Genomic DNA, 19,495 nt, shown 5'->3' with positions numbered 1-19,495 from the left:
CCTAGCACTTCCGCTGTCGGGTTAGAAGCGGCGCGGTCATGGCGGAGCGCGGACAGCAGCCTCCTCCCGCGAAACGGCTCTGCTGCCGGCCGGGCGGCGGCGGCGGCGGCGGCGGCGGCGGCGGGGGCGGCAGCGGCGGCGCAGGAGCGGGTGGCGGCTATAGCTCTATCTGTCGGCCGGGCCCGCGGGCTGGAGGTGCAGCTGCGGCGGCGTGCGGGGGCGGCGCGGCGCTGGGGCTGCTGCCCCCGGGTAAGACCCAGAGCCCCGAGTCGCTGCTGGACATCGCGGCGCGCAAGGTGGCCGAGAAGTGGCCGTTCCAGCGCGTGGAGGAGCGCTTCGAGCGCATCCCGGAGCCGGTGCAGCGCCGCATCGTCTATTGGTCCTTCCCCCGCAGCGAGCGGGAGATCTGCATGTACTCGTCCTTCAACACCAGCGGCGGAGCCGCGGGTGGCCCCGGAGACGACAGCGGCGGCCCCGGCGGCGCGGGCGGCGGCGGCGGCGGCGGCGGCGGCTCCTCGTCCTCGCCGGCCGCCGCCGCCGCCGCCGCCGCCGCCGCTGCAGGGGCCGGGACCCCGTCGGTGGGGGCTGCCGGGGCGGCGGACGGCGGCGACGAGACACGGCTGCCCTTCCGCCGGGGTATCGCGCTGCTGGAGAGCGGCTGCGTCGACAACGTTCTGCAAGTCGGTGAGTCACCGGCAACTGCGGGGTGGTCTGTCCGTCCGTCAGTCCCTCGGGGGCCGTGGAGCATCGTCCTCCATTCCTCCGGGCAGCCCCTCAGATCGGCGCGCGTCCACACCGGCCAGGACGGTGCTCCGGAGCGCCCATTTCCTCCCCGCCCGTCCCCGCCCCCCTTCTCCCCGGACGGGCCAGCGCGAGTGGGAAATGAATCAGCAGGACGCGCCCCGCCGCGGGGTCGGCGGGGTCGGAGTCGGGCTTTCCACCTTCCTCCAGGGGGCACGTCCTGGAGGGCAGCTCGCCGCCTCGGAGGAGTGGATGTGGACAAAGGCAAGGGCGGCCGGCCGGCTCCGGTGGAGGGTGTGTGTGGCGGGGCCGTGCCGTGCGGGGCGGGGGAGGGGGCGCGGGCGCACAGACAATGCCGGCCGAGGACCGGGCCGGCGGCCGGGCCGCGCTCAGCTCTCTGCCTTTTCTCTCCCCCCGTCTCTTGCTCGTTCCTCTTTCTTTATCCTCCCCCCCGCTCCCGCCCCCTCGATTTGAGGGGAGGGGAATACATTTTAATGGCCCTCGGCGGCCGCTCTTTGGGCTTCGACGACGGGCTGGCGGCCGCGGCGCTCCGGGGTCGCTGTGGCGTCTGGTCTGGTCTGGCCCAGGCGAGCTCCGCCGGCCGCCCCGGCATTTAAGTGTGTTTCCCCCGCGTCTGCCTCGTCTCGGAGCAGCGTGTCGGGCTGGGCCCCTTCTGATGGACCTCGACCCTCGAGGATGTCCCCGAATTAAAGGGCGTGAGTCCGGGAAGCAGCGGCTCGCGCTTCCCTTTCCTGTCGGGCGCGGCGGTGCCGGGGGCTCCTTGCTGCCTGAGTTAGGCTTGCGCCGGGCGGGTCGGTGGTCGTGCCCGGTGCGAGCCGCGGTGAGCAGTCGCGGGCTTTGCGCTCACAGCCGGCGGCCGCAGGAGCGGGAGGAAGAGGGGCTCCGCGGCTTCTTCCGCGCCCCTCCAGGCGCGGCTGCCTGGCAGCCGGGCACGGCCCATACTTTGTTCTAATTTTCAGGTTTATTTGTGCCCTTTCAGTTTTCTGTCACCCTCCGAAAAGGGGAAACCAAACAAAAGAGTGTCTTTATTTCTTTTCAGGGCTTGTAAAGTAGAAGGTATTTGACAAAGGCGAGAGAAGGACTTTTGATTTAAAGCTGCACAGCCCTCCTTTCTCTGACAGACCAGGGGAGTTTTCTTATATGCCGAGTTTCAAAGCTTTCCCTGTCTTCCCTCCACCCCCATCCCCCAATGTTTTTTTCGGCCAGGTATCTTTTTCAGCCGTAGTGATGAGGATGTTTGAGCTGGACTGAAAAGGACAATGCTATAGGGAAACTCTCCTCTCCCCATATTTTACTCCTGATTGCAAATACCATATTTTCAACTCCCCTCCCATATTGCTGTCTGTTTTAAATTCTGGTGGTGAACATGGTACCTAATGAATGGGGAGAGGTTTGGAAGCATCACTGTCTGATTTTTAATCTTTTCTTTGCTTAGGTCCTTTTATCCTTCTTTTTGGGAGTCCAGTGGGAATCTGGAAAGGACCCCAAAAGAGAATTAAGATTTGTTTTAATCATGTTAGGTTAATCTGAATTCGAATTTAGTCTACAAGTGTGATTTTTCTGCATTGTCATTTACCAGCCTTTTTAAAAAATGACTTTCTTTAAAGTCATACCTTTTATTTCCTTTTATTATTATTATTTTTTTGTTTACTGCTGGGTTGAAACGGACTGAAGCACATCTATGGTTTCTCTGTATAACAAACTAGAGTTTGCGAATTTTTATGGCTTGGCTGGCAATGTTGAGTTTTTTTTTTCCTTCTGTGCTTGACTCTGCTTGCAAGCAATGAGGAATGACAGGAGAGCACATAGGGAGGGTTTCTTGGATGATTGCATTCAAGCCAGGAATTCACTGTGAAAATAAAGCCAAGGGGCGATAAATAAAAGATGCAATCTTCTCTAGGAGACAGACACACAGCGTGGGCTTTGCCTGCTTTCATCAGTGAAGAGGCCTGGGTGAGTTGTAAAAGAAAATAGTAACTTTCTGAATAGTCCCCATAGGGGAAGGAGGCCACTGAATGGAGTTGGCAGTCGTTGATGTGAAGTAGTGTGATGCTTCTCTCACAGTTTGCAGAGTTGACCACCCCATCGGAAACACATACGTGCTAGACGAGTGCTGTACAAATTGTGGAAAATTTTCTTTTTTCCCCTCTGAGTTCTGCCAGTTTCCTTAACTTCCAAGTAGTATTACTTGTTGTGCCAGTCAGCTTAGAGATGGAAGGCTGTTAAATGCTTGGCAGCTGGCACTGTGAGATAGAAAACTTAGGACAACGTTTTTTTTTCTTGATGAGAGAAAACTGAGAGAGTGGCTAGATAAACCACCCAATTGAGCCTCCAGTGGTGCTGCGAATTGGTATACTAATGCCAAGGGACTTATTTTATAGTTTTTTGATATGAGGTAGAACTTTTTCACTTCAGAGCCTGAAATGGTAAAGAACAGAATATTGTGTTGATAGCACCATAAGTAATTTTCTGGTATTGCAAAATTTTAAGTTTGTTTGTACAGGAAGTATTCATTGACTTTGGTAGAGATGACTAAATTATAACTTCAATAGGGAAAATCTAGTTGTTGGATTTCATTTTACATTTACACTGTTGAAGATTATGTAAGGATTGAGGAACTGAGATTAGGATTTACCAAAAATTAAACATACTTGCCAGTTTTCATCTCCTAGATTATAAGAAATTTAGAGGGAAAAAAATTAAACCTTTGGTGTAGTAGTTTAAGCAATATTTCATCAGTGCAGAGCTGCCCATCAGTTGATTGTAGGACATTTTAAAGAAAGTACAGTCGGTTTATTAAAGATATATTGTAAGGGAGCTAGTGCTGAACATGCTTATAGTAAATATTATGGATATCTAAGTAATGATTTGGAAGTCATGTCAAAAAATTTCCCCAAAATTTTGTCTGGGAAAGAGCTTTCTTACCATGACCTGAAACTCTACTTGTAAAAGTAAAGACAGATAAATTCAGTTGCTTAAAGGACTTAAAAATTCCGTGGGACTGAAAACATGATAAACCAAGTTAGGCAGTTGACTGGTGCAAGTATTCGCAGCATGTCTGGCCAAAGGCTAACACAGAATTCCTCTAAGAATTGGCTTAAGGTAAGAGAGATATGAATAGGCCTGTAGAAAAATGGGCTACACGTTTCACAAAGAAATGCAAATGACTAATAAACATATTCATCTTCACCCTTACATAAAGAGACAGAAGGAGAAATGACATGTTGTTTTCATCTACTGTGGCAAAGACTAAAAATATGGACAAACTGTGCACAGAATTGGTTGAGAAGGTGGGAGAAGATGCTGTCTCCCTTGTTGCATTGCAGTCTTTCTGTATCATTTCTAGAAATTTATTCTCTAAATATTTTGGTACTAGTGCACAAAAATGTACTATACAGTGAGTGATAGTCGTTGTGGTATGATTTGAAATCATAAGCTGAAACCAACCTAAATTTCTATCAGAAGGGAACTGGTTAAGAAATCTGCTGTGGAATACTATGCAACCATAAAAAGAGGTTGATCTATATGTACTGCCAAGAAAAGATGATCAGAGTATTTTATTTAAAAACAGTCAACTGCGCATATAGTATCTTGCAATTTCTCTTAAAAAAAAAGACTTGCATGTAGATGCATAAAAATGGAAGGCTACACAAGCAACCACTGAATTGTGGATATCTTTGGAGAAGGGCAGTCAAATGAATGGGCAAGGTTTGGGGGGAAATGTTACTTTTCATTTTATGCATATCTTATGGCTGGAATTTTCCTAAAACTAGAAGCATATATTTTTGTAGTAAAAAACTTAGAATATTATCGTTGCATCTTCAATTAATTTATATTTTTTGTTTTGGGGTATGTGTATGTATGTGTGTGTGTTCCCTAACTGAAGACCTGTTTTTTTGAAACACAGTTTGCTTATTTGTGACTAAATAGTTATATTCAGAGTAGGAAATGTCTAAATGAAACTAGGGTCTTGCATGTAAGAATGAAGAAGGTAAGTTTTTGAAGGAGCTGTTCTATTGTTGTTGTGGTTGGTTATTTCTGGGAGAAAAGAATATTGCCCAGAAATCTGTTAATACTTCAGTAAACACATTCTTAAGGTCTTTTAGATCCATATCTCAAAATTTCATGTTTTAGTGAGTGGCAAGGCAGTAAAAAGGGATCATTATTAGGATTAAGGTGGATACAGATTTTAATCAGCTAATTTATTTGCTCTTGAGTAGTTTGATTTTCTGTGCAGGCCAGAGATTATTATATAAAGATGTGATTTTAAAGGTGTTCTCAGAATTGGGTTTGTTGATGATAGTGTATTGCACTGAATGCTTTTTCAAGATTAATAATATTGAACAATTTTGAATCAGCTCCTACACCTTTTTTTATGCTGGTCAATGAAAAAGTACAAAAGAAGAAAAGTTTGAAACTAGTTGCATATGTATTTTTTATTGTTGTTTGTAAGTTCTTTAATTTTCTAATGATTCATTTTTGAAAGTGAATACCTTGTATGATCTCAGCAACGTTCTGAGGAAAGTTAAATTTTCAATTTTTGGTGAGGATATCTTGGAATTTGTTATTGATGCTTAGTTATTTGATGGTTAGAATTGGTCCATTGAGGAAATCTGAAGTGTTCAGGGGACAGAATACTACTTGTAGCCAGAAGAGTTCAACAATACTGGAAGGTGGAATTGCATATTTGGGTTAAGCAAATATTTCTGCTTTTGCTTTAGTCTTCGATTTTTTGCCACATAGTTGTATTCTGAGTACACCGTTGGATTGAAGAGAAGGCCATCCCATTATTTTATTTCAGCTGTGTATTGAGATTAATCCTTTTTGCAGATGTGAAAGTTTGATGCTTTTTCTTTTAAAAATATCAGGATGCCTGTGGAATATGTCCATTATTAAAAGAATTATAGCAATTAATTGAACAATTCAAGTCATTGTTTTAAGTATGTCCTGGCTAATTTTAAGATGTTTTTCCTGGGCCTCTTTTCTTTGCACAATGGGTAATCAGTGCTGTCAATTCTATCTAAATATTTCATCTTGAAAGATGCAGGCCAGCATATCCTTTGTGCTCACACCCATATTAAGAGTTTAGTTAAGAATATGTGGTTTCAGCTAGTAGTTCATTCAGTGAACAGGATGGCAGTGGAGGAATGACTGATATTTTAGGAGATAAGTTTTATCCTTTTCAAAAAAAATCACATGATTGGATCTATACTAATTTCACATGCTTACATGCTTTATGCTTTTGTGTTAGAAAGACGGTTTTCAATAATGCAAAATGCTTTTAGTACTTTTAAGAAGTTTACTCACATATTCACATGATAAAACAAACTCATGTCTTAGAAGTTTTTGTAGGGGCAGACATTAAACTTGAACTGCTTTTGACCATCAACCTATATCTAAGAGGACAAATTATCTTAGAAAAGAAAGCAGATTATGGGTAAGTATAAACATTTTAAAAACAAAGCTGATTATAGGTAACTGATTTTTAAATGGTAAAAGTTAAATTACATAGAACCTATAAAACCATGTTTAGCCACCTTTCAAATTACAATGAAATAATTTCAAGAATAATTCTTTCTCACAGCAGGAGAGTCCAATTTAATTTTCTTGGTCTATTAATTTTTTGACATATGTAAATGGGGATTATTGTACATTAGAAAACATAAGCTGTTTCCTCTTGTAAATGGATGGGAAGACTCTCCATCTCTTTCTGAGAAAAAGGTTACATAGTCTTGTCCCCTGAAAAGAGACACTAGTTCCTCAATCTTAGCTAGGAGCCATAAAAATAAGGTATGTTGGTTATATTTGCTTAAAAAACCTCCACATCTTCCCAGGTTTTGCTTTCAGTGCCCTGCGTTCTCCAAAGAATATACTTTGTACATGGTTTTCAGTTCTTTAATAATAGGATGCTTCCTTTATTTTTTCTCATCTAGAAAAGGTAGCTAAGGCCAGCTTTAGAGAGAACACAGTGTAAAATCTGATTTTAATTTTGAACTTGACTTGCAGCTAGTAATAAGTAACCTCTGTTGCCAAGGATATGCTAAGTGTTTTATGTTTGTGGAATTCTTAAGTGATGACTAATTTTGTGTGAAGTAATTTATAATATATATTTACATAGTTATTTATGTATTTGTAACTGATTTGATGTTCACAAGTGAGCAGAAAAAGAAATGAACCCAGGTGTCATTTGAGTATCATTACCCCAAGCAAATTCAGTGACCCCTGGATGCACTTTTTCTTAAAATATGCTAACAGATGAAAAGCTATTTTTATAAAATACTGTTGCATGATAACTCTTATAGAGATTTAGAGATGAAAAGGTAACGTATCAATTCCAGCTTCTCCCATTTTGCTCATGAGAAAACTGAGGCCCAGAATATGTTGAGTAGTTTGTCAAAGAGGCATAGTAAATTGCAAAGTTAAATGTTGAATCTGTTTTTCCACTACTTAGGCTGTCTCTTAATTTGCTGGCAATGTATGGCAAGTCTCAGAAGATCTCGGAAATCAGAACAGGCATATTCTTGAGCATAAATCGGGCTGTTCAGAGAGATTTTTGGCTAACATTTCATTGAGTGTTATATAATGTTTCTAGATAGCATTTTAATTCCTTGGCCAACTTCTAATGGCTTCAATTAAGTAATGATTCTAACATGCTAAACACATGCTAGTACAAAATAGCTGTCAACATTTGGGAATTGTAGAGATGTTCTAAGGTGAGATTAAAGTTCAGGAAAAGTTAATGATTGCTAACTGTATGAAAATACATTACTGCTGTGTGAATATATACAAACATACACCCATGTAACAAAGAATTTATTGAAGATTTAAAGTCCTGATTCAGAACAACAGAAATTAATTCCCAGTAAGAAATTTGACTGCTCTGAATTTACTATGTTTATGAAAACTTATCCAGTAGTGTCTGTGTTGGACCTGTTTTTATATGTTTTTGTCAGTGTCCCCTCATTGCCAATAAATAGCGTATGTATAATCCCTAGATAAAATTGCCTCGTGTAATTGATGTGGCCTCAAAACTTTAGTAACCTCTAACTTCTAAAGAATTTGTATGATTTGGGGCTTTTCTTCACGAACTGAACATGATTTAAGGTGAGCCTCTTAATACTACTTCTGCAGCAACAGTTAGTAATAATAATAGCATAGGACTGTCATAGGACTTAACCAAGTGCCAAATACTGCTTCGGGCTCTTCATATTTCTTAATAGCCCTGTGAGGTAGGTATTTTATTCTCATTTTACAGATGTGGAAACTGAAGCATTGGAAAAAAGTGCAAGTACCTCTAGCCCAAGGTCACACAGGCTGGTAAATTATGGAACCAGACACAGCCTCTCTGGCTGGTACTCTTACTTATTTATCCTCTAAGTAACACTGCTGGTAATAAGTCACATTAGCTAGAAGGTTCATCTTTAGGTTTATAGTCTCTTGCTCCTCTCTAGAGTGACTTTGACAGTAGCCAGAATTTTAAATTGTGATTACTGGTATGATTTTTGACATGTATTTTTCAAATTTGACTTGCAAAACTGCATTTCAAAAATGCCTCATGTTAACGAGTTTCAATTTTGGAGGACAGTTGTGTGGGGTGGTTTTGATCATCTTCCATGAGATGTTTTTAACTTTTGAGAGAGAAGTAACTTGCAGTCTAGATCTAGTTGTGGTATATATGCAGCAGAGGTAATCTCTCAAAGGTTATTTAAGAAATTACACATTTTTCTCATTTTAAGGTCCTTTTTAAGTGTTAGCATTAAAATTTATACTATTTCTTGTTGGTAAAAAAGATTTAATATTCTTTTAAAGAGATAGCTTATTGGAAGGATGTTAATTGGAAGGATGCAGTAGAACCTGTCAGTACATTTAAATTCCTACTAACTGAATAAGCTGACCAGATAAATTGGAAGCTCATTTAGTGAATTAATGTGCTTAAAATTCAGGTGACTCACTGCCTGGCCCTGCCTTATTTAACAGTCTGTCTGTTTACTTAAAGCATTTTTCATTGTTGTTTGGTGTCAGATCTTTAATGTTGGAAGGTATAATACAGAAAATATGCAAAGGAAGATAGTATGTAGAGTGAATCCACAGAAGTGAGATTGAAATTCTCATTTAATTACATCAGTACAATTTAGAATGCTGTGTCTGCCACATTGTACCTGTTAAATATCTGCTGATAGTGACCAGCATTTTTATGAGCGAAGTACAGGTATTTCATAAGTTCAGTGTAAAGGGCAGAGCCTGGAGCCTCTTCCAGTGCTGCTATTGGTCTGTCTTGGTTTATAAAGGAAGACAGTGCTGTGTTTGGTTGTGCTGGACCTTTGCCCCTGCTATTGCTTTATGTTAACTCATTTCTACAAAGAAAATGGTCATGATTTTTGTAAATATTTGTCATAAAATAAACCCCTAAAACTCAGCTACCAGAAATCTGTTAATCTGTTGCATGCGAGTGAGGGTTTTTCTGGTATGTTTGCCCAATGTCTTTAGGACTTCGTTTAGCAGTCTTCAAGCTTCCTTTTTAGCCCTTAGGATTTTGTACTCTTGATGCCATCTTCTAATTCTCTTCTCCTTCCACCGTTCTCCAGTTGCCACCTGTCATCTTGTCTTACACTTCTCTAGATTATGGAAAAGATGAGGACTGAAATGACCAGTGGCTGCGTTGTGGTGATGGTAGAATCAAGTGAGACTTGAGGGTGGGAGATGGGGGAGCCTCCGAAAGCAACTTGCCTCAGAGCTCCAGTGTTTGTTTGCTCACTCGTTTTGTTTCATCCCTTCATTTCCTCCTGCCCTCCTTGCCCTTCCTCTCTCCCTTTCTTTCTTGACCATGGGGGAATGGAGAGGAGAGAGTGAGGAGCAGGAGGGAGTGGTAGGGAAAAAGGCAAGAAAGCGAAGAGTAGGCAGTACCAACCAAGAGAGTGTATTTCATTCCTTCTTTCCCTGCAGTGGTCTCCTCCCCTCCAGCCTCACTTTATTTAGGAAAGTAAAGCTGAGGTCATAAGGACCTGTGTGTTGGAGCTGTTGCTCGGCTGCTATTTTTAGCTTAGCCCTACATCAGGCTGGCACCAGGCCATGATGGCACAGGGCCAGCATGTCGTGAGACTGCTGGCAAATGTCAAAAACCTAACTTTTCAGTTATCAAACTGAACTAATTTGCAGACATATTCTGTGTTGTAATATTCTACTTACCTCTACCTTTTTGAAATGCGTTTTTTTTTTTTTTTTTTTTTTTTTTTTTAGGAAAGGATTGAATTTTGAAAGTCATTGTACTACTCTAACTGTCTTAGATAGGGGAAATATTTAAGAATGCCCTTGTCAAGTCAGACTTAACATCCAGCTCAATAATTTTGGTTTTATGGTGTCACCAAGAAGTGTGAGGTTTACTTGATTTATTTAATATGCTGTGGGCACCTTAAAAATTGCCACTGCTGTTAAAGTTGGGGAGTCTGAATTGGTTTATATAATGATAGTTGTCATCAGACATTTCAAAAAACACATTCTGTTTTTCCTACAGTTGTCAGTGTGCTCTTTGCTAACACAGCTGTGTGTTTAGGTTTGGTTAATGCTGTAGGAATATATTTAACAAATCTTACTGTTATTCTCTTGGGATCAGTTAGGTTTTGGTTGGAATATAAGTATCTCGGTCTAGATTCTCTACACCCTAGAGCCAGTATTATGTGGATTTTATTTGTAAACTGAATTTTAAACTTTTCAGATATATGTGTGAATTTAAAAACTTTGTTGATCACCAGTTGCACTCAAAATAAGAAATACATTGTATTCATACTTGAGTAATTTTGGAAAGATTTGAAGAGAATGTCGCAATGTTAATCTGTGTCTTTCTTTGGAAGGGACTTTGGTAAGAAGAATAGTATTTATGTTCTTTCCATAGTGATACATAGAAAAGCTTAGGGTGTGTTAGGGATGGTTTTCAGTGTACCATGGACTACAGTGAATATGGATAGAAATGGGTGATATTACCCCGCTTATTTAATGAATAGTGGTATAATGTACTTAGTTAGCTCTCTTGAATGGCAGGATAACATTTAGCGTGTGCATTGATCTGATGCCCTTCTAAAGGTAGTACAAAATAATTGGCCAAGATAACTAGAAATACAATCAAATTGATGTTTTTTTCCTTTCCCTTTGTCTTTAGATACTGGATGAATTCTGCTGAATTCACTTTTATGAAATAAGAAAGCTTAAGATGAGGGTTTAATGTGAATTGCTATATAGCTTAGAGAAGGCAGGTGAGTTTATTTAAAATTTTATATCTTAAAACAAGATGCTTACATTGTGGATAAAAAAGCAAGTTAGGCAGCTTGATGTTGGTGATCCAAGAATATTTTCTTTCTTTAACTTAGGGTGAAAATGAAAATTTCATTAAGAAATGTAATCAGAATGTCTTGGGGATAGAATATCAAGTATATTCATCTATTGTCAGAATGTAGTGATTATACCATATGGTGTCTTTTTGTAGTTGGAAGTTACAGTTGGTGTTCCAAAAGTGGATTGGAGAAAGAGCCATTCATCTACGTATGTATTTCTATAGATGAACATTGTAATCTACTGGATGGTAGTAAGAAAGTAGCTATCTTATGAATCTTTAATGTAATTTAGGTTTTATTTAGGTGCGTCATATAAATAATGTCAGCTCCAGCTTAGTAAATTTGATTAATATCAAAGCCCAGAAGATAGGTTGACTAGTGCTGTTCAGATTCCCTAAGAGCAAAGTGCCCAAATGATGTTCCTTATTGGGACTTGTCTGAACAGTTTCTTTGCAGTTTTCATGGATCTCTCTTAGCAACTTACTAAAAAGGCATTTTGTCTAAGCTGTTTCATGAATAGCAGGAAATTCCAAAGTACTGGATAATATTGCATTTTTGCTTTCAATAGGAACTGCCCCAATGGGGGAAAAGGTTTTTTAGAACTTCATTCATTTTAACAATGTGGCAAAGTACTTTTATTTTTAAATGGACAGATTTTTAGAAAAATTATTGCAACAGTAATTTGCAGTTTCATCCGTGATTTTTCATGTTTATGTATTTCTCATAATTTGTTTTCATAGTTTATAATTTTAGATGTGTTAGAAAAAAATGGATAATATACGAGCCAGTGACTGAGTTTATTCAAAATTAAGTGTATTAGGTCTGAGTTTATATTAAGTAGCTCATAGTTCAGCAGTGGCTTGTCTTTCAGTTTTGGTAAATCATGAGACTTCTGAGTTCTTGTGCTCTTCTGTGGAATTTATGTTTTGACACATCAGGATAATGGTTTGTACTTTTAAAATTTGTGTGTGTGTGTGTGTGTGTGTGTGTTGGGTCTTGGGAAGGGATGGTGGCAGCGGTGGGCTAAACACTGGTGGGTTAAACTCATAAAAACATGAAAAATTCAAGTAGCCATGTTAAAATACAGAGGGTTGCTTCCCTCCCCCCTTTCAGGAATTTATATTTCATTGGGCTGCTTATTTAATGTTACATAAAAAATTGTTTTTTACTTGTTGTTCCCCCTACCCCCATTCTGCCATTTAATTCCAAATGTAATCTGTGAAAGTTCACTATATAATGAATTTCTCCTATGGTAGTTTTTAGATAATCAACTATTGCATCTCTAAAAGGCTAATTTTAAGAAATGAACTACTCAAGTTGCTGTTTCCTTGTTTGATCCTTCACAGTTGTGCAACAACTAGTTTTCTCCTTTAAAGTTTGCTTTCTTAAAATCATTTAAAATTGAGCTTTGAACCTGACTCAAGAAACCTTATTTAAGAAATCTAGAAAATTCTGTGTCTTGACTCGTCAAGAAGCTTTACTTCAGAAATCTAGAACTGTCACAGTGCTTTTTTTTTAAATAATATAACTGAGGCACATTTAGATCATCTGGTTTTCCTCCAATGAAAGTAGTTTGACCTTCTGAAATTCTACAAGGGCTTGTCACAGAGACTGACACTGGGTTGTCTGATTCATGGTCTTTCCAAACTTGGGAACACAACTGTGGAACTCATCTTTGATGTAAAAATTGGAGGAAAATGAGGAACAGTTTCTTAAGAGAATTCAGAAAACCAAATCCATTGTTAGGATTGCAGATTTCTAAGCATCTTTGATGGAGGGAGCAATAGGGCTATCAAATGACTCAAAGTATGAAGTGCTAACAAATAAATGTAAAAGTATTCTGCCAAACCCTGTCAATACAGAGTCATTTTGAGTTTCCCATTGTTGAGTGGATATTTCTAGGGATGAGAATCACAGGGTATTTAAATACAAAGTTCCTTTTAAATACAAAGTTCCTTTTTGGAGTGAAAGATGAATCTGCTGGATTGAAAAAAAAATGCTGGCAAAATTTTAAAACCAGGACAACCCTAATAGTGCTTGTGTAGTGTATACATAGTAGACATTGAAATATCACTTGAATGAATGATAGGTTTAGATTATGTGCCACCCTCTGTGGGCGCCTGTATGAAATTCTTAGTTGTAAAAAACAGCTTCAAGTTCTAGTTTCTCTTTGGCTGTCTGAATGTCAGTGCTGTTAGTCTCTTAATAAGTATTGGGGATAGGAATATAACTCTTTTGAAAGTGGAAAGGGATATGGCTAAGATCAAGTCAGTGATCTTCATGAATAGAATGGTTTTTAGAACTGGTTTTATTATCATCAGTCCATTTTTGCAGATACCATGTAAGGTTTCTTTCTACTTTTTCTTATTTGGGGGGACTTTCTCTTCAAGCTTTTAAACTTGTTCACAGTATCAGCCAGAAAAATTGTTCCGAAAGCAATTTATTTATTAGGTGAATCTAACTTCTAAACAAAGTAACTTGGGCTTTCCTGTATAGAACACTACTTTTAGATTATCCAGGAAGATAACTTTGAATTATAAATGTCTTTGAGGGATTAAAAGATTGCTTTTTCCTTTTGTTTGATACTTTATTTTTTAAAAAACTGGCAAAAATAAATTTGATCAGTTCTTTTTAAACTTTTTGTCCCCGATGACTTGCACAGCACATCGGGGAATGGTTTATTAAAACTGATCTACAGAATGCTGATGACTTTCCCTTGAAGTATAATTTGCTTAAGAGCCAGTTTTGTCTAAAATGGGATACATTAAGCAGTTTTTATAATAATCTAACAAGTAAGGGTATACAGCAGTGGTGGCTCATTAGAGGGATGGGTTATCCAGATATTGGGTGACCTGTGTTCCCATTCAGTCTTAGTTTATGCCTCTTTTTCTGGCATTATTAATAAGTTACCTCTTCTACTCTTACCAGTGTTCCAGTTCAGATGATACAATATATGGTTTGACTGTAGCCATATGTGCATCCTGTTTTTCAGAAAGAAGGAGTTTAACAATAAATCAGTTTAGAATTATACTGTTTGCGTGCACGTGTGTGTGTGTGTGTGTGTGTGTGTGTGTAGAGGTAGTAGTAAGGTAAGGAAGAGTTGTTTGGACTAAAAGGATACTGTTGGCTCATCTCTGGTCTTCATCGGCAGTCTCTTTCACATCGGAAATAGATGATTTCTGTCTAGATTGTTATCTACACCAAAAGGAAGCAGTTAATTAAGAGATTCCCAATCTCTGTGGGTTTGATGTGTTCCCCCCCCTTTTTTTGCAATTTAAAGATATGTAAATTTTCCTATCCATATTTGATGTTACAGTGTTCTAGCATATTTTTATTAATGATACAGTTCTGTTTGTACGTTTTTTTTTTTTCTTTTAAACCTTAGATTGCTGTTCACAGGTACTGCTCATTTTAGGTGCTTCCAGTTGGTTAGCCAAATCTGTAAGTATCATTTGCTAATCACAGAGCCCAATGGGCTTAGTTTAGAGAAGATGCCTGAGCCATCGTGAGAGCAGAGTCCTCTTTGCTGGGTCTTGTCTTACTACCTGTGTACCCTTAGGCAGATCACTTATTGGCTCTGGACTTACTGTCTTATAAAATGGGAATACTTATACCTGTCACCTCTATGAGGCTGTTAAGAGATCTGCATGGGTGTATATCAAAGTACTGGAGTTCTAAATAGTTACACAAAAATGAAATATATTATTGTTATGCGGTGTTACAGTTTTACCTAATTCTCTTTGTTTATTATTTTCTTCCAGTTTCCTATATTTTACCAAAACTGTGCATTCATCAGGTACTGATTTTGTAGTCAGAGAAGGGAAACATTGTTTCAAAAACTCATTACCATTAAAATGTCATTTCACTATCTACAGATTGATGTTAATATTTTATTACGATTACAATTGTTTCCTGATCTAGTGCAACTAAACAGAATATATATTATTTAACAAAGTATGCTGTGGCCTTAAAGTCTTAATGCCTCTTCTGTTTTTGACCCTAATGATTGATGAATTTTGTCTTCACTTGGAACTTTAGAATTACTCTTCTCAAAGTGGAAAGGGACATGGCTAAGGTCAAGTCAATGATGTTCATGAATAGAATGGACAGTTTATGGATTAATCTAGTAACTTGTGGTTTAGTTTCTAGGCTTCCCTGAGTATTTCCCGTGGGCAAGCCAGGGGATGGAAGAAGATACAGAACACTCAGCTTCAGATGTGTTTCTGAATTTCTCAAGACATGACTGTTTACTAAAACTTACATTCTTTTTTGGGAACTTGAATCAGTAAAAGAGGTTGATAAATCATTTTCTCCTGATTTAAAGATCTATAAGTAAAGTGTTCAAAAAAATAATTTCAAGTGAAATGTTAAGAGTTTACTGTGTACTGACATCTTGGTTGTGTCTTTTTTTAAAATTCCGTTTCGGGTGATCTCATAAATCTTTGTCCCTGAAAGCTGTGCTGATGTGGGTAGTCAGCCTACCTACACTGAAGGTCCCAGCAACGCTTAGAAAAAGGAAGGCGATATAGGGAAAAGTTGCACTTACCCCATACTCTTTTTTCCCTAGTCAGTGAAAGGCTTGTTAATGGCCTTTGTGTACTTCTAATATGTACCATAGAGGCTTCCTTTTTATTTTATAAAATACTCTATGTGTGTACACACGTGTTTGTAAGAGTGTTATAATCAGCTCCTCATAAACTTTGGACAGCCACGGGTCAGCTCTTGCGATCTGTATTGCAGCCAAGGTGGTGGTGCCCTTATTCTGCCTGTGCAGAACCTTGAGTGGCTTCCCTTTGCTCAGAGGACTAATGTCACTCTTGTGTGTGCAGGGCCTAGTAACATGGTAAAGCCTGGCCGCTCAGCTGCCTCTTGCACATTGTTCCCCCTTGCTCTTCACCTGCTTCCAAGCTGCCCTGCTAGCTGCCTTTGCCCATGTTCTTTTATCTGCTTGAAATGCTTTTCTTTGCCTTGTTCATATCTAAATTGTCAACTTGGCTCAGAGGAATCTCCTGGCAGGGAGTTCTCTCCTTTGTAACCCTGATCATAGCTTCTGATGTGATGTGTTTGATTGTCTCCCCCATTGGATTATGTGTATCTGTATGTATGTATGTATGTGCATTTTTGTATCCACAGCTCCCAGTACAACCCTTTGCACATACTCAATTCTTTAAAAAGTTTGTTGAATCAGTGGAAGAAGGAAGCAGTGTTTTACTTTGGAAGTATTTTCCTGATTCTCCAGAAAGAGGCACCACTTTTACTCAGTGGTTCCATCTACACCTTGTCCATACCTGTCCCACAGAGAATGTTCCAGTTTGAAAAACAGCCCAGTATTGTGTTTGTGGCTGCTTTGGGCCACACCCAGGATCCCCAAAGGTACATTTTCATGCATGTCTGCTGTTAGAGGGACTTTCTTAGAGGAGTTTGAGAGGCTCCCTTATCAAAGTCAATTGCATTGGTATGTGAATTTATATGACATGGACTGAGCAGGCCCAGTTCGTCCTGTATTACTTGGGAAAAACTAAATAACCAAAGGTTTCGAGAGGATGGTAGGTAGGGCATGTAGTTAGAGCAGGAGACATGTGCCCATGTGTGTAGGTCAGTTCTCCTTGTTCCTCTTTTTCTCGCTTCTTGTGGCTGAGCAGCTGCATTCCGTCACTGTGGGCTGGGCACTGGCCTTAGGCTGAGCTTGTGTACCGGGATAGTGTGGGCCACACAGCTGGCTGGGCGCAGCATTTTTTTTCTGTTACTCAAGTAAATTCTTGCTTATGCTTGAACTTTTCTTTTTCCATCTTTTTTTTTGTCATATTAATCTTTGATTCTTTATGTTAAATGAACTAAAAAGTTTAGCAGGCCAGAATGATCATGTAAGAAATGTTGGTCAAGTATCTGCCACATAAAGTTATTTTATTTCTATGCCATGTTTTAATCTTAGTATTTTGTTGGGAGTGGGGGTGGGGGTGGGAATGAACTTTTGAAACTTGTAATTATTATTTTATATAGTTGCAGTGCATAGTCTACCACTTTTTGAGCACCAGTTCTGTATTTTATAAGCTTGATCTGTAGCCCTTATCACAACTTTGGAAAGAAGGTATTTTCTTCATTCTGTGGCTGAGAAAACTGAGACATGAGATGTAAGTCATTTGTCCAACAGCACCCAGCCAAGACTGTGGTAGACCTGGACACCAGGCCTCCTAGCTTTCCAGTGGGATCTTTGCCCTGTACTGTCCTTTTTTCCAAGCATTGCTGGACAGCACGTGCATGAGGGAAACCATTCAAAGACCTCCTCGGTCTGTGACACCACACAGATTCCTCTCCTTGACCTTTGAGTTCAGTGTTTCATGATTTCTGGAATGTGCTACTTTTTTTTATTTTCTCTTAATAGTAGTAATGGATGTGTGGCCCCTTAGTACCTTCTAGCTTTTTGGAGCTGTTAACTGTATTCAGTTGGATATGACTTTTTCCTTTGCTGAGCTTTTTAAAAAAAATAGAATTTCAGTCATAGCATTTGATGACAATAATTTGGCTTGAAATAATTACCATTTTCTCTTTCATCAGTTCCTTGATTTTACTGGGAGACTTGGGGACAATATGTATAGGAGATACTTCAAAGAGGATTAGTATCATAGAAGCTGTGTGAGGCAACTGAGATGCATACAGCACTGTCACAGAAAGGCATCTCTGGTACTGGTGGGTTGTGTTGTGTTATAAGCTCTGTTGCTGAAGAGATGTAGCAGTTTGCCAAAGTGCTATGGACATTGTCTTCTTACTACTAAATTATAGCCTAAAGACCTGTCTAACTCTTAAAGCAAGCCTTAAAATTTCCTTTCTTTGTTTTTAGGGAACTCCTGTTTTCAGGCAAGGAAAGATTAGATATGTCTTTCCAGGCAACACCAAGGTCTTTCCCTTCTCTTTATTCCCTTCTGTTTGTAAACAACCATGAGACTATAATATATAAAGGAGAGGTTTGCAGGCTGTTTAATCCACTAGTCTGAGATACCAAGAGCTTTGTTTTTTTTGCGGGGGAATAGGCAACGTAAGGGTATGAAACTTGACTGGCTAATAGAAGATTGTAATAAGGTCAGGGCACTATCCTTCCTTATAAAGCCTCCTTATGAGCTCATTCCTGCTGCCACCACACTCTCTTGAATTGGTGAACCTACCGATGGGTTCAACTTGTATTTCACAGCTGAGTCTGTCTGCATCAGTTGCAACCTAACCATAAAGATTTGTCACAAGTTAAAAGCTTAGGAAGTCTATATAACTTGTCATAATTTTAGCACTTCAGCTTATTAAGATACATGTTTTGGTTATCTGATTTTCAGAAGTACCATATAAAAAGCCACCTATGCTGTGTAATTGCTGAAATACTGAGTAAGCTCTACTTTTATGACCAAGTTATGGGATGAGTAATTATTCTTTAGAGTGAATGGTTCAAAATGAAATAACTATATGCCTAAAGTGTGATGTGACACCAGATGTATTTAAGCCCCAAAGGTATGTAATTATCTCACTACTCTTGCACATACATACACACAAGTACATTTATGCTTATGGCAAGAGTTTTAGAGTGCAAAAGAAAACGCATTTTCTGATAAGTGAAGGAACAGTCCATTATTTTTGAGGAGCTCAAGAGGTGTTTGGTGTTAGACATACTATTTCAATCCTTCTGCATTTCTTTATGATATAGTTTAAATTCATACATAAGGATTCTAGAGTAAGTATCAAACTCTGAATTTCAAACAATAAGAATAATTTGAAGAGTTTCTCAAAGCACCATGTTTATGATTTATAGTCTGCTTCTGTACTCAGTAATTTCTCCTATACCCCATTGTTGAACTCTGTTTTGATAATCAGTTGCATTGATTAAAGGCAATAAATGTACTCTGGCTTCATACTGAAAAGAAAAACCCTTTTGTAGTCTACTTAAATTTTTAATTTTTTGCTCAGGTTGTGTCTGCTCTTATTCTATAGATCATGAAGAATTATAGTACCTCAAGCTTTTATGTATCCATTTACCTTTATTTTAGTATTTAATAATACTTGAATCACATTAAAACTGACTGATTTTTTTTTTGTTTATCACAATTCTACGAGTCCACCTGTACGAGTACTGAATAGTGGAAAGTGACTAGGTTACACCAGTTTCTCCGGTCTAAGGACTAGACACTTCAGTTTGGGGGTTTAGTTGGTAGTTAACGACTTAGCTCCCTATTTACCAGCACAGGAGAGGAGAATTCCTTAGCCTGGGGACCAGTGGGGGCCCATAGTGACTGCTAGGCCTTGGGGTAGAGAAAAGCGAGTTGAGAAAAGCCAGTCCCTCTGGCTTTGGGACTCCCAAGTAAAATAGCAGATGTGGTAGCTTACCTGTTTACACTGTGATTCTCTTGAGAGGCTTTTTTCCCCTTTAT

The 19,495-nt window shown here is 39.6% G+C and overlaps 1 protein-coding gene across 1 annotated transcript in view; it reads left to right on the top strand.

Moving 5' to 3' along the window:
- ZSWIM6 (zinc finger SWIM-type containing 6) overlaps positions 1 to 19,495 on the top strand; it is a 183,676-nt gene continuing 164,181 nt past the window's right edge. The window contains exon 1 of the mRNA XM_017680528.3: positions 1 to 684. Coding sequence (XP_017536017.2) covers positions 39 to 684 — 646 coding nt within the window. The 5' untranslated portion in view covers positions 1 to 38. The remainder of the gene's footprint in view (positions 685 to 19,495) is intronic.

This window comes from Manis javanica, chromosome 1, assembly GCF_040802235.1.
Source record: "Manis javanica isolate MJ-LG chromosome 1, MJ_LKY, whole genome shotgun sequence".
NCBI lineage: Eukaryota > Metazoa > Chordata > Mammalia > Pholidota > Manidae > Manis > Manis javanica.
The sequence above is the reverse complement of the archived record's forward strand: the minus strand, read 5'-3'. Positions and strand labels throughout refer to the sequence as shown.